The sequence below is a fragment of the Malaclemys terrapin genome, chromosome 5, assembly GCF_027887155.1.
Source record: "Malaclemys terrapin pileata isolate rMalTer1 chromosome 5, rMalTer1.hap1, whole genome shotgun sequence".
Lineage (NCBI taxonomy): Eukaryota > Metazoa > Chordata > Testudines > Emydidae > Malaclemys > Malaclemys terrapin.
In genome coordinates, this window is record NC_071509.1 from 131,219,122 (window position 1) to 131,242,473 (window position 23,352).

Consider the following 23,352-nt stretch of genomic DNA (forward strand, 5'->3'; position numbering starts at 1 on the left):
AACCACTCCCCACCCCCTGACAGCCCCCCCCCAGAACTCCCAACCCATCTAAACCCCTCTGCTCCCTGTCCCCTGACTGCTCCGATCCCTCTCCGCACTCCTGCCCCCTGACAGCCCCCCCCCAGAACTCCCAACCCATCTAAACCCCTCTGCTCCCTGTCCCCTGACTGCTCCGATCCCTCTCCCCACTCCTGCCCCCTGACAGCTCCCCCCCAGAACTCCCAGCCCCCTACCCCCCCCGCTCCTTGTCCCCTGACTGCCCCCTCCTGGGACCCCTGCTCCTAACTGCCCTCCAGAACCCCACCCCCTACCTAAGACTCCCTGTTCCTTGTCCCCTAACTGCCCCCTCCTAAGACCCCCCCCAACTGCCCACCAGGACCCTACCCCCTACCTGTACCCTGACTGCCCAAAACTTTCTCCACTCCCCCCAAAAAGCCCCCCCCATTTCTTGACTGCCCCCTCCAGAACCTCCCTGCCCCTTCTCCTGCCCCCCTTACCCTGCTGCTCAGAACAGGGTGTTGGGCTCTGTGCGAGCCGGACACGTGGCTGAGCTCCCCAGCACAACAAAACCCGGTCCCTGGCCCTGCACAACAAAACCCGGTCCCAGATCCGGACCGGGTTGCAGGGGAGAGCTGCCCTTGTATCAGCACAAAGTGCTCTCGCTCCCGTTTTGCTACGCTGCATGGCAGACACCGCTCCCAGTTGCAAAAGGGGAGGGCTGCACTTTGTGCTGAGACACTTGCTCAGAATGCAGGGCGGAGCTCCTCTCCAGCTGCTCCGGAGTCCAGCCCGGGACTTTCCTGCAGCCCTCCCAGCCGCTCCGGGGGAGGGGGGAAATCCCGGACATTGTGAGTGCTTTACAAATTCCCCCCGGACGCTATTTTTAGCACAAAAAGGAGGACATGTCCGGGTAAATCCGGACGAATGGTAACCCTAGGTTAGCTGTAGCTTTCTGCGGGGGCGGGGCAGGAATGAGATCTTAGTGGAATGTGTACTTTGCTCAGTATGGCTTATAAGAGGGAATTCAACCTTCCTTACCCGTCAAACACCCAATATAACTGCAAATTTGCTCTAGGAAAAATTTAATGTAAGTATGAAGCCCAGAATCATGTTGAGTATATACACTCTTGTTTGGTAACTTTGTTTTCTGGTGTTGATAACAGAGAATTACTGAGTATGTTAAAAGAACAGGAGTACTTGTGGCACCTTAGAGACTAACAAATTTATTAGAGCGTAAGCTTTCGTGGACTACAGCACACTTCTTCGGATGCATATAGAGTGGAACATATATTGAGGAGATATATATACACACATACAGAGAGCATGAACAGGTGGGCTGTTCTGAGAGGCCAATTAAGTAAGAGAAAAAAACTTTTGAAGTGATAATCAAGCTAGCCCAGTACAGACAGTTTGATAAGAAGTGTGAGAATACTTACAAGGGGAGATACAAACATTGAATCTAATGGCTCAGCCATTCCCAGTCCTTATTCAATCCTGAGTTGATTGTATCTAGTTTGCATATCAATTCCAGCTCAGCAGTCTCTCGTTGGAGTCTGTTTTTGAAGTTTTTCTGTTGTAATATAGCCACCTGCAGGTCTGTCATTGGCTGTCACTGTCTGTACTGGGCTAGCTTGATTGTTACTTCAAAAGTTTTTTTCTCTTATTTAATTGGCCTCTCAGAGTTGGTAAGACAACTCCCACCTGTTCATGCTCTCTGTATGTGTGTATATATATCTCCTCAATATATGTTCCACTCTATATGCATCCGAAGAAGTGGGCTGTAGCCCACGAAAGCTTAAGCTCTAATAAATTTGTTAGTCTCTAAGGTGCCACAAGTACTCCTGTTCTTTTTGCGGATACAAACTAACACGGCTGCTACTGTGAAACCTGAGCATGTTAAGACCGGTTTTCCCCCCGCCCCTCCTCATTTCTCTGCCAGGATCTCTACCTCCGCCCCCTTGCCTATCAGCTGTCTGCAGAATTGCATCGCAGAGTAAGAGACATTTTATTATGGAGATGTCAGTGCACCCTCATTTGTGTGACACAATTTAAGCTGTGACAAGATTGAAGTCATCTTGGATATATCTGCAGCAATTGGAAATCTGAGTTATGGTCCTTTCTAGCCTAATTGGTTTTACATGCATTTTATTCTAAAAAAAACCCACCCCAAAATGCTTACAGGGCTTGTTTTTCGTTTGTAGGAATATTTAGGTGGTCATATGGAAAGAGGACTGAGGCAGATGCTGAAGTTGCATCAAGTTAAATATGAGAACTTCAGTACTTAGATTTGTATAGTTCTAAAATAAAGATACAGCTTTCTAGTTGGATTTTTTTAATTAATAAATGCTTTACAGAAGTATTAGCCTTAAGGCTTAAACAAACATATCTCCAAACCTAACTATGCAATAATTGCTTTCTCTTCTCTAATAAAGCTTTGCTATATTACTTTGTGCAGACTAATAAATCCTTTTGAATTGCAAATCTCTTACTACTGCAAACTGAGTGTTGTATTACAGAAATCTCTTTTCCGTTTTCCCTTTCTTATATCTTAATTTTGATTCTTTCCTTTAGATCATGGCTTGCATGACATTTGATCTTTCTTTTCCTTTCTTTTTGCTGTTTGCAAAGACTCTTGGGAGGATTTGACAGATTTGGTGGAGCAATTGCGTGATGATACTGAAGGTGCGTGCCACACCAACATCTTTCAGCTATTATTTCCTCGTTTAATTGGCTTTTAATGTGTTACTTTGATCCTGAGCACCAGCTACAGTATTCTTTTGCAATGGCAATAACCATGGCTCTGCAGATATGCTTGTCTGATTGAACTGGGTTCACAGTCTAAACATACTGGACTAGTTGCCTTCTGATATTGATGTGTAGTTATACTGTTGGGGTTTTAACGAAAATATCTTCAGTCACTATAAGCATATGTGCATGTATTTTTGAGTTTGACTTATTTACATTTTGAAAGGATATTGTGAAGACTTTTGGTTCCAAATTTGCTCTAACTTGACGTTGGTCCCATCTGGATAGTCTTGCCTTCTAAATTCTTTAATTTATTTTTTAAAAAATAATGAAAAACAAAAAGCAGTTGAAATTGCTTAGTAATAAATTAGTATCTGTCATACCTCTCAAACAGCTATAGTTCCTGTGTGTAAAGACTTAAAATGAAGATGAGACAATAATGGAAACTGTAAAAGGTGTGGGATTTAACCTATTTATCTTGATGAATGCTGTTTTCGGCTGTCATCTTCATGAGCCAACAGTTATGTTACCTCACCCACTTTCTCTCTCTAATATCCTGGGACCAACATGGCTACAGCAACATTGCATACAACAATTGTAATGTAAATTTACAGGGTAGAGCAATATAAATCAAAACCAGTTTAAATAATTGATTAAAATCACTTGAATTTTAATCAATTGTGGATTTGTCACGTTGAGATTTTATAAAACTAACTTGAAAACTTGTGCTATTATATAACAAAATTAATTGCAAATGCTTTTTAAAAATATAGTGATAGGGTACCTTATTTAGATGTTATAAAACAGCTTTAGGCAAAAACCAAAATATTAATATATTCTTAGTGAGTAAAATCTTTGTAACTTAAAACAAAATTGCTTCAGCGTTAATGAAATTTTTTTAGACTTTAAATACCTTAGCACAATAATTGTGAACTCTTTTATACACACAGGCCAAGTTTTTGAAACTAGGAGCCTAAAGTTAGGCTCTTAAGCCCAAATTTAGGCACCTGAGGATGGGATTTTTAAATGTACCTAAAAGATTTAGGTGCTCAGGTCCCATTATCTTCAAACTGCAGACTGTTGTAGATCAGTAGAGTCTTGTTGAAGCATTTCAGCTTTCTTGACTTGTGAAGGCTCGGTATATTGGAAGGTAACGTTGGTTGCAAATATAGCACAGGCTGATTGCTTATCAATGTTGTGTTTTGATTGAGTTTGTGGTGTTCTCATAGTAAGAATGTTAATGAGATCCTGGATTTGTCTTTTACAGCCTAGATGAGCATTTTAAGTGTGAAATCTACAATCTGAAATTCTAACAACAATTAGGAAGCTAATTAAAGAAACTTATAAAATATCTAGTTTAGCAATTTAAGATTATAAAACGGGAAGAAAGTAAAGAACTCTTCACATGTAAATAAAATATTTTATTAAGAAAAATTGATTTTTATAGACTGCCAAGATTTTTATCTTCCCTGATAATTTATAGTAGTGAAGGCAAGATACCAAGGCAAGCTTGATTGACATACACCTCTACCCCGATCCTTACTCTTTGCTGCTTCTTATGTATGGTGAAAATCAAACAGAGCTGCTTACAGTGATAGTGGCTGTATGAGAAAAGTTGCAGAGTACATGGGTTAGATCTAAGATCTTGAACTCTATCTATAGTGATTTTAGCTGAACTATGCTTCTTGTAGCTTAAGCAGTCATTTGTGTTCCAGCATGAACTGTAGGCAGTTCTATAAATCCCTCTGGGTGTTCTAGTTATATGAAAACTCTGTTCACTTGAACTGCATGCTAAGGCTGTAGGTTAGAGTTTTGAACACTGGAACAAGGTATAGTGTGTTATGTTAATTGAATCTATTCAGGGGTTTAAATAATATAGCAATAGTAGCAACATGTTACCTATGAAGTTGTACTGTACGGTTTCTTTGATTTTCCATTAGCAATTTATTTGTGTTGTACAGTTGAACCTCAGAGTTACGATAACCAGAGTTATGAAAACAACAAGGAGTCTGGTGGCACCTTAAAGACTAACAGATTTATTTGGGCATAAGCTTTCGTGGGTAAAAACCTCACTTCTTCGGATGCATAGAGTGAAAGTTACAGATGCAGGCATTATATACTGACATATACTCCATGTGTCAGTATATAATGCCTGCATCTGTAACTTGCACTCTATGCATCTGAAGAAGTGAGGTTTTTACCCACGAAAGCTTATGCCCAAATAAATCTGTTAGTCTTTAAGGTGCCACCAGACTCCTGGTTGTTTTTGTAGATACAGGCTAACACGGCTACCCCCTGATACTTGACAGAGTTATGAACTGACCAGTCAACCACACACCTCACTTGGAACTGGAAGTACGCAATAAGGCAGCAGCAGAGACCAAAAAAACGCACAAATGCAGTACAGTACTATGTTAAATGTAAACTACTATTACTTTAAAAAAAAAAAAATTGACAGGGTAAGGAAACTGTGCTTGTTTCATTTAAATTAAGATAGAAAAAATGCTGCTTTTAAAGTTTCAAAGCTGTATTAAGTCAATGTTCAGTTGTAAAACAACCATAACGTTTTATTCAATCTCTATTCCCAAGGTGTTCGTAACTCTGAGGTTCTACTGTAAATAGAATCTCTTGGGGGTAATTGCCTTGTTATTCCATACTAATTTGATCAATGGATTCAAAAAAGTACTATGACATGACAGTTCAATATTGCAGTAGTGTTTTGGTATTACATTGGGATATCACTGAAAGAGCTTCTCTTGTAGAGCGACTGTCTGATTGCAAAGATATAAGCTTCTGTTTACCTACAATAGCTTAGTAATCAGTCATTCCCAGTGATGGGAAAGTAATTTAAAAAATTGTGATAATTTAATGAGATTTAAGTAAAATGTAATATATTCATTCCGTATAGGGGGTGGCTCTTTAAGGGAACCTCACATCTTGTTCAGTGGTGAATCACAGAACTGGAAGGGACCTCGAGAGGTCATCTAGTTCAATCCCCTGTATTCATGGCAGGACTAAGTATTATCTAGACCATCCCTGACAGGTGTTTTTTGCAATCTGCTCTTAAAAATTCCTACTGATGGAGATTCCACCACCTCCCTAGGCAATTTATTCCAGTGCTTAACAACTCTGACAGTTAGGAAGTTTTTCCTAATGTCCAACCTAAACTGCCCTTGATGCAATTTAAGCCCATTGCTTCTTGTCCTATCTTCAGCGGTTAAGAACAACAATTTTTCTCCCTCCTCCTTTGTAACAACCTTTTTATGTACTTGAAAACTGTTATCATGTCTTCTCTTCTCCAGACTAAACACCCAATTTTTTCAGTCTTCCCTCATAGGTCATTTTTCTAGACCTTTAATCATGTTTGTTGCTCTTCTCTGGACTTTCTCCAGTTTGTCCACATCTTTCCTGAAATGTGGTGCCCAGAACTGGACACAATACTCCAGCTGAGGCCTAATCAGCGCAGAGTAGAGCGGAAGAATTACTTCTCTTGTCTTGCTTACAACACTCCTGCTAATACATCCCAGAATGAAGTTCGCTTTTTTTTTTTTTTGCAACAGTGTTACACTCTTGGCTCATATTTAGCTTGTGATCCACTAGGACCCCCAGATCCCTTTATGCAGTACTCCTTCTTAGGCAGTCATTTCCCATTTTGTATGTGTGCAACTGATTGTTCCTTCCTAAGTGGAGTACTTTGCATTTGTCCTTATTGAATTTCATCCTATTTACTTCAGACCATTTCTCCAGTTTGTCCAGATCATTTTGAATTTTAATACTATCTTCCAGAGCACTTGCAACCCTTCCCAGCTTGGTATCATCCGCAGACTTTATAAGTGTACTCTCTATGCCATTATCTAAATAACTGATGAAGATACTGAACAGAATTGGACCCAGAACCGATCCCTGCGGGACTCCACTCGTTATGCCCTTCCAGAGTGACTGTGAACCACTGATAACTACTCTTTGGGAACGATTTTCCAACCAGTTATGCACCCACTTTATAGTAGCTCCATCTAGTTTGCATTTCCCTAGTTTGTATATGAGAAGGTCATGTGAGACAGTATCAAAAGCCTTACTAAAGTCAAGATATACCACATCTATTGCTTCCCCCCTATCCACAAGGCTTGTTACCCTGTCAAAGAAAGCTATCAGGTTGGTTTGACACGATTTGTTCTTGATAAATCCATGCTGACTGTTATTTATCACCTTTTTATCTTCTAGGTGTTCGCAAATTGATTGCTTAATTATTTGCTCCATTATCCTTCCATGTACAGAAGTTAAGCTGACTGGTCCGTAATTCCCCAGGTTGTCCTTATTTCCCTTTTTATAGATTGTCACTATATTTGCCCTTTTCCAGTCTTCTGGAATGTCTCCCGTTTTCCATTACTTTTCAAAGATAATTGCTAATGGCTTAGATATCTCCTCAGTCAGCACCTGCAGTATTCTAGGATGCATTTCATCAGGCCCTGGTGATTTGAAGACATCTCACTTGTCTAAGTAATTTTTGATTTGTTCTTTCCCTATTTTAGACTCTGATCTGACCTCATTTTCACTGGCATTCACTATTTTAGACGTTCCATTGCCACCAACCTTCTTGGTGGAACCAAAAACAAAGAAGTCATTAAGCACCTCTGCCATTTCCATGTTTTCTGTTATTGTCTTTCCCCCCTCATTGAATAACTGGCCTACTCTGTCCTTGGTCTTCCTCTTGCTTCTAATGTATTTGTATGTATAAAGCAATACATCATCTGTTCAATTCCCAGGGGAGGCAAACTATAAGAATCCTGTCCATCCTTGATTTCAGAATGGATTTAAATAGTATAACGCGACCCGATATAATGCAATAAAGCAGTGCTCTGGGGGGGCGGGGCTGCGCACTCCGGTGGAGCAAAGCAAGTTCAATATAACGCAGTTTCACCTATAACGCGATAAGATTTTTTTGGCTCCTGAGGACAGCGTTATATCGAGGTAGAGGTGTGTACAAGTCTGTTTCCTGTAATTAAAACATTGTACTTATTTTATGGTTCACACAGAAAATTAATATAAGGTATTAGTATTTCCCAGAAGCTAACAAAAGGAAATATTCAGAGATATTAACTTTGTTTTAATTGCAATCACATGCAGTATCTCTTTATAATGAACAACACTGCTATATTTCTGCCTTTTTTTTCTACACTGCATTTTTAGTATAGATGATTATCCTCTACCTGCACTGTCAATTTTATGATTTAACAATCTGTGCAACATACAATCAGGTGAATTATAATATTAAAATAATAGTTTTGTAAAGGCAATCTGTAAACCTTCTTCACTAAAGTAACTCCTTTATTCAAGTCTGGCCTTCTGTGAGAGTTGAATTCTTAAATTATTACTTTGAAGTTAACTAAAATATATTAAAATAAATTACAAATGGATTTTGTTTGTTGCAAATTCCTCGTTTTAAGTTCTTCCATGTTCCGGGATCAAAGCCACAGTATACTTGGAGATTTCACACTTAGTGGAATAACAGAACACTACAAGGAAGTTATTTTATCAGTCCATCAACTGCTTGGGCAGGGACCCAGAAGAAAAACTGACTGACTGTACCTGAATTTGACTTTTACTCTGGAGACTAGAAATAAAAAAACCTATTACAACAATCAATTACTTCCTTAAATGTGTTTTCCAGAGTATAAAATAAACCTTGAATGGGTATTATCATAAGACTGTTCGCATGCATTCCAAGGCTTCCTTTTATTCCTTTCCTACCATTCAGAAAGGAAAACACAAATTTCCTAGGAACTTTCAGCAATGGAATCCTAAAGTTTAGGCTTTCTTAATAGTGAAAGTTAACCATTATTTCCTCCTTTAAAATAAATCCAGACTGGTTTGTCTTAACTTAAATATTCTTCTCTTATTTCTTCCATGTATAGTAGTAGATTTTCTGAGCTTTGAGTTTTAGAAGAGAGGATTTTTTTTATTATGCACACACAATTTAACTAGGAAAAGCAAAGCTTCTTTCCCTTTCCTCATTAGTTAAATTCTGTATTACCTTATCAAATTCCTGATCGAAACAAAAATTCGTTCCGTTCTTTGAAAACACCTGTTCCTTTTGGTGTCTAGCTGCCAGCCTTATTACATTCATGGTCTCCTGAGCTGCTTACCTGGTCAAACCGCCTCATGGGAGTTATGTAACACTTTGTAGTACAGAGGAGTATGCTTTATATTCAGTTCCAGATCTTTAGCAGTAGTTGTTGTCCATTCAGATCTAGGGGTTCTTTTTTTGTTGCAATGACAGTAACACTTCAGTTATGAGACCAGATCTGTTTCTCTCTAGTTCTGCTCGCCTCTAATAATAATCTTAGATATTGCCTTCATTGGTTAGATTAATTGTGGTGTCAGTTTTTGTGCTACCTTTGTCATCCAGCTTCTCATCCAGTTAGTCTAGTAGACATTAGTCATGTCTTAGGCTAGGTCCACACTACCCGCCTGATTCGGCGGGTAGAGATCGATCCCAGAAGTGCTCCCCCTGTCGACTGCGGAACTCTTGCTCGCTGACCGGAGGAAGCGCTGCCGACGGGGGAGCTTGCCTGCGCCACGTGGACCCGCAGTAAGTAAACTTAGTTCGATCTAGGAAACGTCGACTTCAGCTACGCTATTCTCGTAGCTGAAGTTGCGTTTCCTAGCTCGATCCCCCACCCCAGTGTGGACCAAACCTTAGCCTCCAGAGAGGTTATAGAAAGTTGTAATTTATGTATCTGTTTGAGAATTTGCATAAATGTTAGTATGTCAGTGTGAAGCCAACTTCAGTGCATGTGCGTGTGAGACCAGAGTTTAATAGTAGTGTCCATCAGGGCCACGCATGCACCCCATGCTTCTTTGTGCTCCCCATCAGGGCATAAAGGTCAAGATAATTGTGCACACATGCACACCTCCGTTCCCTATTACTGCCCATGGCAGAGAGATGGAACCTGGTGAGTGTCTGAGGTGCTAGTTCCTAGCTTTGGCTAAACTGTCTCAAATTTTCTGAAAACATCCAGGACTATTCTGGTTATCTTGACTTACAACTGTTGTGATGCATATTAACCTGTCTGGACTGTGTGTTGACTATTAGACACTCCCTTCCTCCCAAAGTACAGACTGTCCCTGTGCAGGACTTCTTGACATGGCAGACTGAGCTTCAAGCCCCGTCAACCCTCTAAAAGATGGATGTAGCAGGTGTATCTTCTGTTTAGGAGAGTCGCATATACCAAATGGATGTTTGGTGTGCTTGTTGTTTCTCTGCAAGGATGCATGTATCAAGAGATGTGAGACTGAAGCTCCATTTTCTGGAACAATCAATTAAGGACTTGTTGAACCCTGAGGAGATTAACTTTAGAATCCTGCTAACAGGCAATCTAGCGTTGTCCAGTACCCCGGCTAGCAGACCAGCAACACTGAAAACTAGCCTAGAAAGACGGTGCTGAGAAAGGACCACTGACACTATACTTCCCAGGGGTCAGCAGTGACTCAGCAGGCTTCCTGAGCAGGCATGCAGTGGCCAACCATGACTGGTCACTGCAGAAGTCCATCATAAAAGCTAATATTTTGTCAGTGGGGGGATTCTTGTAATAGATTTGTTTGCCACAGAAGGCAACACCAAATGCTCAAACTATTGATTCAAAGAGGCGTGAGGTCGGGCTCATTACTAGATGCCTTTCACCTTTGGTGGTCTTGAGGATTCATTCGCCTTCCTATGATTTCCCTAGGATAATATCAAAGATCCGACTGGATTAGGCTACGGTCATTCTGATAGCGTCTTACCGGCTGAAACGTTCTTGGCTGTCAGATCTCGTGCAGATTCATAGATTTATAAAGCCAAAAAGGACCACTGTGATCATCTAGCCTCTCATACCTCCCAACCTGCCCAGACATAGCCTCTCAGAGCCAAGGTCAGATCTTGCAACCAGACCTGATGGCTTGGATGTTGACTAGTTGAGCACTATTGACAAAGACTGCTTTCTGGACATGCTCATACAAAGCAGGAACCTTCCATGACGAAGATGTACTCTTCAAAATGGAAAAGATTTTTCCATATGGGCATTGCAAAACAATATGGATGCAGTAGAGGCCTGCAGTATTAAAGACCCTAGACTATATACTGCTGCTGAAACTGGTGGGACTGGAATTTAACTCTCTCAAGGTCCACAATATCAGCATGACATGCTCTGGTGTAGATCATGTGGCCTGCCCCCAACCCCACTGTTAGGAGGCCTTAGCAACACAGGCTCTGAATTGCAAGGGAACCGAGGATAATGGCCATCCTGTCCTTTATGCCCTCTATGGGATAACAAGGAGACACAAGGGCACATCCTTGATCCTGATGGACAGTGCTATTCAAAACAAATTCTGGACGTGCATGCACGAGGCTCATGCACACATACAGTGGGATGTGTACTGACCGCAACATCTTGAAGAATCACAGTTACTGTTGGGTAAGTAACCGTTCTTTATTTCTGACATCACTAACACTTCCCTTCGATTTGGGAAGCTCAAGACTGCATCGATCCATCCAAAATAAGGAAGGCCACAGACTGAAAAATATTTTCAGATATGTGGCTTTGTTTTTAGGCATGTTAATGTTCTGCAGAGAGTCTGTGAAACGTTTGTAGACAGTCAGTGTTGGGGTTGTGCTGGTAGTCTCTTAATGTTCTTAGTTGGCATTTGGATTTGTGGTCCTGATGCCTGGATTGGAGGCTGCCAAGTGTTTCTACTAAGATTTGCTCCCTTTAGAAAATAATTTTGATGGAAGTAACAATAGTGAGGAAAAATAGTGCATGTCTGGTGGTGTGTGAGGTACATTAGAATAGCTGCTTTTCCCTTTTGTGTGTGTAAATTTAATACTTGTGAAAAGTGTCAGCTATGAAGCCTTCTACCCACAAAACAGGTCCAGTACAGGAAATGGCAGTGCATATATATCCTCCCCAGTTCATAGGTGTAATTCAGCCCTGACATGAAGAGAACATCTCTTAGGGTAAAGAGGTAATTTGGTTCCTATGCCCATTCAATTACTGTTTTGCAGTAAGGGTCAGTTAGTACTTATAGCAGTGTCCACTGGGAATTGGAGTGAGATCTGCTAATCCTTAATGTTAAGAAAAAAACAAAAAAAATTCTTAACATTCTGAATGAATGGAGTTATTAGGTCTGATGAGGTGTACAATCCCACACTGGAGAGGAAGGGGCCAAGGAGGCTGCTCTGGGCCCACGTCACACCTGCAAGGCATGCACCAGCTGGTGGAGGAGCTTAAAAGGGGAGCAGAGTAGCTCACTTGCAGGAAGCCAGTGGAGGTGACCTTTGCTCTGAACTCTGCAAAAGGAGCACTGTGGGCGACCCAGCTGCCAGAGCTCCTCTCTACTGATGGTCTGCCCAACTTGCTGAAGGAAAAGGACTAGATATTTGCTAAGTTGAAGACTTCTTGATTTATTTTGTTTTACGTGTCTTTGCTGTTCCCTGTTGCGTGGAACTCCAGAGTGCAGGACTCAGTGACCTACCTTTGGAGATTGGAACCCGGGGGAGAGGGTAGGCTCAGGTTCCCCTACCCACCCCTATGGGGCTGGAGGAAAAAAGTCTCTTCCTGATACTAGAGACTGAGGACCAGAAGACCCCACAATCTAGAGAGTCCCGCCTCTGGGAATTCGGCCAGGTGAAGCCTGACGCCCCTTGTTGGTCACCAGAACTAGTGTTTGTTGGATTCTTTACATACTCCGGAAGACATAGACGCAACTTGTGGCCCAGCCAGAAGTCTGAGCCTCAGAAGGGGGCAGACTACTGCAGGGCTGGAGCTACTATCAAGAGCGGGGCACCAAGACAGAAGAGCGCCTGTAACGCCTGATCACTAGGCAGCACCTATGGGGGAGCAGAGCCTTTCACACTAGATAACATGAAAGATACATTTGCTCTTTCATTAACAGGCCTGTTCCATACCAACACTCCTGGAAGTGCATAGATTACTTTGGTGTGTTGTGGTGAATTCATATTGAATTTTTGTTCCTGTCGTTATCCACTGGTTAAGGGGAAAATGTGAAATATGGTTTTCCCCTCCGATTTCCTCTTCCTTTTGAAGTAAATGTAGCATGAAATTTGTAATTTGGAATATTAATGATATGCATTATAAGAGAGGAAATAGTGTTTTGGATTATGTTACTATTGCTTAGGGTTTTTCTATCCAGATACTTAAATAGCTTCCATCACCATAAGGAGCTGAGCAGCTGTCAGGTATTTAAGTATAGAAATATATAATCTTGCTTCAGTTTCAAATATTTGTTTTCTTCACTTGCTTGCTGAATATGTGCATGCTTCTGTAGGGCAGAATACCATTCAGTATAGACACTTAGTGATCCTCAGTCATTTCTGCCACTAGGTCTACTAAATCTACTAACAAATGTGGTGAATGGGCAGATTGCATACGAAGTGGTAAAGGGTATGTCTACACTGCAATGAAGAACCCGTGGCTGGCCAGTGCCAGCTGACTCAGGCTCACGGGGCTGTTTCATTGCAGTGTAGGCTTCCAGGTTTGGGCTGGAGCCTGGGCTCTAGGACCCTCCCACCTGGTAGTGTCCTCAAGCCTGAGCTCCAGCCTGAGCCCAGAAGTCTACACAGCAAAGAAACAGCCCTGTAGGCCAAGCCCCGTGAGCCCAAATCAACTGGCAGGGCCAGCCGCGGATGTCTAGTTGCTGTGTAGACCCACCCCTTGTGCACGTAGAGCTTTATAACAGGTAGAATGTGCCTTACAAAGAATGGAATCCCTTGCCCTGGGGAGCTTTTAGTCTAAAATAATGAGAGTACAATTCAAATCTGAACACACACAGTGGTGGTTGACATTACAGCTGGAAAGCTTTGCAGAAAAGATGTATTTCCAGGAACGTTTTGAAGCAGGAAAGAAAAGTGCTTAGGGACATACGTTAGTTGGCACTCAGTTCCAAGTGAAAGGAACAGTATGTAAGAAGGCAGAGACACAAAGGAGTAGTCAATGGGTGGAAAGTAGGCAGCTGGAAGGGAGAGTGTAAGAGCTCATCAAGGAAGTGATGTTGGCAGGAAAGGAGTTGTGCAACACGTGATTGCTTTCCCCCCTATTAAGGCACTATCTGTGCTAAAATATAACAATTGAGGGACCCAGTTACAATAGTGAATGTAATACTGTAGACAGGACTGAAACCCATATATGGGCTAACACTTTAGCAATCCAGATTTCCTGCGTAGTGGTACGTGGCAACTTTTCATCCTTGTCAGGGGACAGTCATGTCATACGTAGGCTCCCTGGCTGCTTTTATTTATTTATTTATTTATTTATTTATTTAAAGATTATAGTGGGAATGGTGCTCTAAAGAGATGGGCAGAGTGACAAAAAATGATACTGTTTGAATTGGCATTTTGGATGGGCTGGAAGGAGGAGAGGCCTGAAAATAGGAAGTTTTAGTAGTTGAGGTGGGAAATAATTTGTCCATACTCTCGTTCTAGCAGTGAGAGGAGAATCCATCTCATAGACGTTATGGTCAGAAGGGACCACGTGATCATCTAGTCTGGCCTTCTGCACATCGCTGGCCACAGAACCTCACCCACCCACTCCTGTGATAGACCCCTAGCCTCTGGCTGAGTTACTGAAGTCATCAAATCATGGTTTAAAGACTTCAAGTTACAGAAAATCCACCATTTACACTAGTTTAAGCTCGCAAAAGACCCATGCTGCAGAGGAAGGCAAAAAAACCTCAGGATCTCTGCCAATCTGACCTGGGGATAATTCTTTTCTGACCTCAAATATGGTTATCAGTTATGCCCTGAGCATGTGGGCAAGACCCACCAGGCAGATACCTGGGAAAGAATCCTCTGTAGTAACTCAGAGCCCTCCCCTTCTAGGTCCCATTGCCACCAGTTGGGGATTTTTGCTAGTGGCAGTCATCAATGGGCCACATGCCATTGTAGGCAGTCACATCATACCATTTCCTCCATAAACTTACCAAACTCAGTTTTGAAACCAGTTTGGTTTTTTGCCCCCACTGCTCCCCTTGGAAGGCTGTTCTGGAACTGTCTTTGGTTATAAGATAAAATAAAAGTCCTGAATGAAGTGGGGATGGAAAGGAGGCATCAGAAATTAATTGCAGTTTGACTAGTTGGTGGTCACAAGAAGGATGCATGTTAGTAACATCGGTGTGATGGAAAGAGTTCTGAGTGGGAAGCAACTCAGTTTGGGGTGTGTTGCAGTTGAATTAACAAGAAGACATCAGAGTTGGAGATGGGAGACAAGACAGAGGATGATAAATTGGTGGATAAATCCTTAAGAGGAAGAGGAGCATGTTTGCAAATATCAGTAGTGCTCAGAGCAAACAGGCTTTTTAAATTTTAAACAATTCTCTTAAGTCTCAACTGTGTGGTGCTTTTGATTATTCTACGTGGGCTCAAACTAGAACTTGAAGGATCAGCACAGTACCACCCAGAGGCCTTGCTGTTCATATTTTGTTTTTGTATGTACAATATTTTGCTTTTTCAAAAAGATTCATTCTCCTATATGTGTGTCACTTATAGTTTCTGAATTGAATTTAGAGTTCCTTGTCTTTGGGAGAGGAGCAAAGTACTCTTGGCATTTAATTGCCTGCCCTCCTTCTATTCATTCTTTTCTGGATGCAACAAAGGTACAACCTCCTGCCAGATTACATGAGTCCTTAGGGCAAGTGAGGCTGCCATGACATTCCGTAATGCATTATAAGACATTAAGTAAACTATTAATGAATGTCTTCCAACACTGTTCCTTTTAAGGTTCATTTAACTAATTAAATATCAGGGCAGCTTCAGCATATGCCTGGTTATCTTCCTGTATATAGTTTTCCAACTTTGCCAATAAAGTTTTTTTTAAAAAGCCTTTGGTCAATTCTGATAGAGAACATTTTCCCTAACAAAAGGCCTGAATGGTGTGGCTAAGATTAAACTGGGCCACTGCCACTTGAAAAATGTAGCCCTTAAATTCCTTAGTTTTGAAGACCAAGGAAATAGAAAGATGATACCCTGTACTTTAAATAACTCTTGTTACCAAATGCTGTCTTTTGATTTCTTATAGATCCTAATTATCTCATGGCTAATGAACGCATGAACCTGATGAATATGGCTAAACTGAGTATAAAGGGGTTGATTGAATCAGCCCTTAATCTGGGCAGAACACTAGATTCTGACTATGCACCTCTTCAGCAGTTCTTCGTAGTGATGGAACACTGCCTTAAACATGGCTTGAAAGGTAAGAATGTGCCTGTAAATGCCTATCTGACTTCTCTGCGTTGTGTGTGGGGGGTATGAACGCCAAGGATCGTCGTTTTCAAAATCTAACTTTTTAATTTTACCTTCCAAATCAGACTAAATAAAAGACAGCTGCTACATTGCTACATTTTTCTTAAGCAATGCTCTTAAAATGATGTACCAGTTTTATAGGTAAATAATAGTACAATCCCTTTGGAATTATACATTGCATCCTATGTGGTAATTAATCAGTCATGATTGATGTTGTTATGGTGAATGCCAGAGGCATTCGTTCCCATCAGCTATTTATTCTAGTAATAATAATGAAAAAATTGACCTTTTAAGAAGCATAAGGACAGATGTCCTACAAAGACATGGTGTAAATTAAAGTGACTTCAGACTGTCCTGTGCTATGGAGTTTTGGTATGTCTATAGAGTCCTTGTAGTACATAAAATAAAATGAACTGCTGCTCTAGCATACCTGGGGTATACGCAGCCACAAGGGGGACAAGGATTCTTAGGTGGCTTTACACTAACTTTTTGCCCCTCTGAACCTAGGTACTGCCAGGGCTGAGCCAATCTCCATTGCAAGTTTGACTAGCTTCAAGACTGCTCTAACTGATGCCAGTGAATGCCCATTCCCAAGGGACTGTTCTGCCAGTCATGACTGCTCACATGCATTGTGCTCCAGACCACCCACCATGCCAGCAGGGCCAGAAACGGCTGATGTTGGACTGGCTACATCAGCCCACAGTTAGGAGAATCCTCAGCTGCTGGTGCAAGGCAGCTTTAAAGTCCTCTTGTCCCCGTTGAAGCGCTGAGGATCTGACACAGTAGATTCCAGCACCTGATAAAAGAATAAATTTTATTCATGCACCAAGCCAAAGAACTTGTACTCCTCAAAGGAACCAACACGGATGTGTTGTGTTATGTGGTGTATGTAGGTCTTTTTTCTCTTAACGTTGGAGAAACCTTTGGGCTAGTGATGTATTTTTCAAGCCACTGTTTAAATTTCCTTTTTCCAAAACCTAAATCCCAAATCTTCGAAGGTGTGTACACAATTTTGTGTGGGCCAGGTTTGCATAGTGGAACATCACTGTGCGTGCATGTAGGTGTATATATGCACAAATCCAAAATTACATGCCTAGTTGGCAGTTTGGCCTTAAAAGCCAACATTATGCACTACAAGCACACTGTATTATTTTAAGTGAGCACTTTAAGTACATTACATGAGTTGAATGATCATTGGATTAAAAAAAATCTTAGCTAAAATGACCCCAACAGAAAAGACTTAAGAATTCTGAAAATAAATAGGAGAGGGATTTTGACTTCCCTTTCATGGAGGGAGTTGCACAGAAAAGACTGTAACGCTGGGAGGCTCATCCTCTGGTCTGATTTAAATATGATCTTGGAACGATGAACAAAGTCAGTCCATTTGATTTCCTTTGACCTGTGATGACATAAATTGAAAAAATCTGCTCATGGGCATAATCATCTGTATGGAGTGTGTAGGGTTGTCTTTTACAGATTCTTGTAATTTTTACATCAATTTTGTTCATTGTGGATTGAATACAATTGACTAGGAACTGTGGCTGAATGATTGGTGAGAAAATTACTTTCTCAGCAAACTTATGATGCCCTAACTCTGTTCCTCCTCATGCATTAGAAATGTAGTATTGTTCCTCTTGCTTACTGTAGACTATGAGCGTTTCTCATTAGTTTTGTTACCTTTGTAAACTTCAGGGTTCTGTGGCTTAAACCTGAAGTCCACTTTTCAAAATGGGCAAGCAGTGTGTATTTGACTTTATAATCTGTATACCTAATCAAATGTTAAACAGACAGGAGGTTGTGTAAATTCCCTGCAGCTTCTATAAGTACCTCCTGCAAAGCTATTTTAGTGGTTTACAGTAGTACTTATTGAATTAGTAATTCTTATGCTGGCTATAGTCGCAGTATGCTTGGGGGATTAGTTTTCCTTTTTTAGAACAGAAAAAGAACATCAGCATTACAAAGTGGGGCTACAGTGCAGGTTTAGAAAAATTAACTTGTCCCATCAGTAGTGAGAGAAAAAATTTCCATAATGAGTGTGGATGTCTACGCTATTAACTTCTGCTTTCAAGTTAGAAACAGAAACAAACTAGTTAGGTTTTGAAAATAACCATCCAAACAATAAGTGTTGTCTACCCAACTTTGCAAAAAGATGGCTTCCTTGAATCGAGTGCTGTCCATAGCTTTGGCATTAACAAATTTTGGATCAGTTGCACTGCTGCTGTTCAGAATCCTATGAATAGTTGTGGAATTGTCAACCAAATTGATTTCATGCTGTTGCTGCTTGAGAAAGCTATGCGCAAGGGTGGAGGCAGGTGTTGGGGAGAGGCTATGGGAGGGGTAGAGACGTGAAGACCCTACCCTTGTGAAGGAGTGTTGGAGGCTGAACAGGAGAGTAAAGAGACAGCTTCCAGTAGCTAGAAGGGATGGAGTTGTTACTTACTAGCATGAAGCTGATCTGACAGATGATGCCACCCCACACCCAGAAGAGAGGCCCATGACAGCATCCTGATAGAAATTCTAGCCCAGCAGCTGCTATTAGTGAAGAGGCTAGGGTGCTCACCTATATGTTGTTCTGGCTCTCGCAGGTGGGCCCCTAAGTACCATATTTGGTATCTGCCTTTGCTTAGGAAGTGTCTGTTTCAAGCCCTGAGCAAGTGCAGTGTCCTTATACATACTGATAGCAATATCTTCTATGCGTGAAGACATAAAAAGCAATCAGTCACACACTGGGCAAGTAGTAAGTATAATTTTCTGGTTCTGAATCTATCCCTGAACCCAGCTGTTTACAGGAAGTTAAATATAAATTGCAGGAGAGCATTGTCAGTAATAATTCTGAAACCAGAACTTTCTAGAGGTCTGGACTGGAGCACCCTCCTGTAGCAGATTGTGGCATGACTGGCACACCTGCCTCAGTTTCTTCCCCTCACCCCCCCACAGTCCCCAGAAATAGTCTACGGAGTCCTCCGAAGTATAAAGATAGTCCTTGTGGGGTTCATTTATTACAGAAGTTCCATGAACATAAATCATAACCAAGGTCCCACAACCATTGCCCAGATTTCCCCAGCATAGTTCAGATGGTACATTTAATATACAGCTCCAGCGTCCTTCCCCAAGCCTTGGCTCTCCAGCACAGCCCTTCCAGTTGTTGTGCAGCCCTGCTCTTCCTGGTGGGAACCCTCACAGCCTCTGTGCTGGGAACATCTCTTACTCCCCCGGCCCTGTCATGGCTCCTCTGGATCCAGGTCTCTGGTCCTGGAGGTGTCAGTGGATAAGCTGCACAGCCCTTCCAGCTGATGTGCAACCCTGCCATCAGTCTTCTCCAGCTTAGAGCCAGCAGGAAACTCCCTCTGCTTCTTGCTTCTGCCTTCAGCCTCTTCCAGTGCTGGCTCTCTGGCTTGAGGACACCAGCCAGCAAACCCCTCTTGTTGCTCTCCCACCTTCAGCCTTCTCCCAGATCCCAAACATACAGTCTCTTCCCAGGGAGGGCCTTCAGAAAGCTTTCTGCTCTCTGCAGCTTTCCTGAGAGACCCTCTCCTGAATGATTCTCACCAGGGCTTTCCCTGACCTTACAGCCCCCAGGTGTCACCTTGCCCTCCTTAATTTGCCAAATGCAGCCCCTGTGCTAGCATAGGAGAGCTGGTCCTGCTTCATTTACTGGGCCAGACACCCTGGGTCAGTCTCACTTCTGCTTTTAGTTCCACTTTGAACAAATTTGAGAATGTATTTAAGACAGTACAGATGCAAGAGAAACTAATGGTCTATTTATATCTTCTTGTTCTAGCCAAGAAGACTTTTCTGGGACAAAATAAGTCGTTTTGGGGAGCTCTGGAGCTGGTAGAGAAGCTTGTTCCTGAAGCTGGAGAGATCACAGCAAGTGTTAAAGATCTGCCGGGGCTTAAGTAAGTGAAATCCTGGGTATGTCTACGCTTCTTCAGTAAAACGCTCGCGGCTGGCCCATGTCAGCCACAGGTGTTTTATTGCAGTGTAGGCCTGTCCCCTGATCTGTTGCTTTCCAGGCAGAATCATAGAACCATCGGGTTAGAAGGGACCGCAAGGATTATCTAGTCTAACCCCCTGCCAAGATGCAGGATTTGTTGTGTCTAAACCATCCAAGACAGATGGCTCCAGCCTCCTTTTGAAAACCTCCAAGTGAAACATACCCAGTTCTTTCAGCCTTTGTTCATATGGCTTCCATTCCATCCCTTTGATCATCTTCATCTTTGTCACTCGCCTCTGAATCTTTTCTATATGTTGGTGACCAGAATTGGACATAGTACTCCAGCTGAGGCCTAACCAGCGCTGAGTAAAGCAGTACTGTCACCTCCGTGACTTGCATGCTATGTCTCTGATAATACAATCCAAAATTGACTCAATGCTGTAGGGTTTAATTGTAACTAAGAGATAAAAGTGAAAGCAATTAATAGGTCTTTATCTGCAGCTTCTAACCAAAACAAGCAAAGGAATTAGTGTTGGAGAGGATGTTTTCTCTTTATAAAAGAGCAAGGGGGCTTCCTGAACAACTGCACGCTTAGTACTGGCAATAAATGAATGATGATATGTGGAGGGACCAAAACCAGGCCTTATTGAATCTCTTTCACTCTAGCTCAAGAAAAGTGGCATTAAAGAGGGAGGGATTGAAAAAAGAGGGAGAACATTAGATAGGAATTTTCTGTGATATCTTGGAACACTGGAGATAGAGGTTGATTGACTTTTTGTTAAAATCCTTTTCTTTTATTTTAAATAAAAGGAAGACTTGGTAGTGACCCAAAAGGCAAACAAGATGTTAGATTGCATGAGGGAGACAGAATAGTTCTGGAAATAAAGTACCTTTATATTTCATAGCAACCTGAGATACTGTGTTCAGTTTTGCTTCCCCTTTTGAAAAAGAATATAGCAGAAATAGAAAATAACTACAGAAGTGCAACAAAAATAAATAGAGGCGTAGGAAAACTGCCCCATGTGGAGGAACTAAGTATTAAGACCGCTTAGTTCAGAGAGGAGATGAATAGGCAACGTGACACAGGTACATAAAATAACAAATCATATAAAGGATCTCCTGTATCCATAACTGAGGCTCTAATCCTGAAAGTTGTTCCATGTGGATAGAGCCTCATGCCCTCTGATTTCACTGGAGTTCTATACGGAGTCTGCCTGCATGGTACAGCTTGTAGGATCAGGGTGCATTATTTACCCTTTCCTTTTATAAAAGAACAAGGGGATGAACAATAAAATTAAAAGGCGACAAAATTAAAACAGATTAACCAAAAAACTCCAACCTTTGTACACATGTAAACTGATGGCACAAAATGTTACAAAGACCCAGAGCACTGTAGCATTAAAAAAGAAAACATACAAGGATAACAAAAATATCTTAGGTTGCACTAGCTGGAATAAGAAAATTAAGTCTTCCACATGCTTCGTGATACAAACCAGTTGACTAAGGCCTTGGCTACACTCCAGACTTCACAGTGCTGCCGCGGCAGCGCTGTGAAGCACAAGTGTAGTCGCGCCGCCAGCGCTGTGAGAGAGCTCTCGCAGCGCTGTATGTACTCCACCTCTCCGAGGGGAATAGCTTGCAGCGCTGCAGGCTTTGATTACACTGGCGGGGATAGCTGTGTAATCTGATTACACTCCGAGGGGATAGCTTTACAGCGCTGTACTTGCTGCGCTTGGGGGCGGGGGGGGGGGGGGGGCGTTTTCACACCCCTGAGCTCAGCAAGGTGCAGCGCTGTACAGCGCCAGTGTACCCAAGACCTCAGTGCTGGGAGGTGAAAAATAATTTCCCTCTAATCATGCTACTGTTTATACGGGGGATTTACACCTTCCTTTGAAGCATTGGCCACTGGCTACTCTACAGCATATCAGACTAGGTGAGCCATTGCTCTGATCCAGCATGTCAGTTTCTACGTTTCTAAAACCGTGTATGTTCCACTTGCTGGCCGAAATGGGGGAAGGAGGAAAGTGTGAAAGATTAAGTCTCTGAACCATAAAACATTCTTGTGTGATACGTTCAGAACTTCATCTAGCATTGAGAAAACCATATTTAATCAGTACTCCAACTCCCCTGTTTAGCTCTTCACCAGGCTGAGGATTGGCTACTTGAGAGAGATTTGGGCACCCACACTGTATTATAGTCCAGAATGAGTGTGGCTGAATTGTTCTATTATCTTGCCTAGTATAACAATTGCATTTGACCCATTTCTATAGCCATGCCCCATTACTTGATTTCTCTGAACGTTTCCGATAATCTGTGTCTAGATAAGTATTGCTAGCTCTCTGCAGAAACCGCATCCAAGAGGAGTAAAAAGGGAAGATGGGAAATAGAAGAAAAAGACAAATGATTGCATGGATAAACACTGTATGTGGGCACTTGCAGTTTCATACCTAAATTTCCACCTACAGTAATTGCTGAAAGCTGCAACTTTGAGATAATGTGTAGATTGCAGAGATTTCAAGCAGAGTAAGACATCCAAGCTTTGTGTGAATATATATGTTTATAATATGTGAGTAATTTCTTTGTTTTGTTTCTGGGCTTTGGTAGGACGCCTGCGGGTAGAGGAAGAGCCTGGCTTCGCCTGGCCTTAATGCAGAAGAAGCTTTCAGAATACATGAAAGCTTTGATTAACAGAAAGGATCTTCTCAGGTGAGCAATTCTCTCTCTCTTGAATCTGAGAGTTTCGTTTCATTCTCTGTCCTCAAGTGTTGTAGGTCCACTCAAGGACATTTTATAATGCATTTTTATTACTCTGCAACACTGGAGTAACAGCTATACTTGTACTTCTGGTTTGGGACAGCTTGTTTTGAGGGATGGGGAACTGTTCAGCTTTCTGCTTGCGATGCAAAAGCCATTTTCTTCCAGTGTTGTAATAACAGCATGCAAAAGATCCAAACATTTCATTTATTATAAAGAGGTGCTGTAACACAGGTAACTGGAGTAAGGGATCTGTACAGTGGGGAGGCAGTGTTGTTCAGTGGATAGGGCACAGGGCTTTTGGCAAGTCACATCACTTCTCTGTACCTCCATTTCCCCATCCATAAAGTGGAAATTGTCACAGAGTGCGCCACTCACTGCTCGTGTGGCACTACCTCCTGGTCCCTCTGGGGATTAGCTCTCGAGGTCGATGCCCCTTCTGTGGTTTGCACGCCATCGCTCCATCCATCTCTGGTCTGCAGCTCCTCTCTCTCTCCAGGAACCTCAGTGTTGTCCTCTTCTTGACTCAGCCCTCCATCTAGGTCACTCAGCGTTCCTCTTCTCCCCCCGCTTTCTGGGGTACAGTCCTGCAATTCTCTGTCACTCCCACAGTGACCCAGGCAGT

The 23,352-nt window shown here is 42.1% G+C and overlaps 1 protein-coding gene across 7 annotated transcripts in view; it reads left to right on the top strand.

Annotated features, from left to right (window-relative positions):
- The window catches only part of RUFY3 (RUN and FYVE domain containing 3), an 83,397-nt gene that overhangs the window by 27,375 nt on the left and 32,670 nt on the right, over window positions 1-23,352 (top strand). For 5 of the 7 annotated variants that reach the window (XM_054029760.1, XM_054029763.1, XM_054029764.1 and 2 more), the window contains exons 2-4: window positions 15,813-15,986; window positions 19,818-19,935; window positions 22,578-22,679. In XM_054029760.1, coding sequence (XP_053885735.1) covers window positions 15,813-15,986; window positions 19,818-19,935; window positions 22,578-22,679 — 394 coding nt within the window. Of the gene's footprint in view, window positions 1-2,628; window positions 2,683-15,812; window positions 15,987-19,817; window positions 19,936-22,577; window positions 22,680-23,352 lie in introns of all 7 variants that reach the window. The other 2 variants (XM_054029761.1, XM_054029765.1) reach the window with 1 other exon arrangement.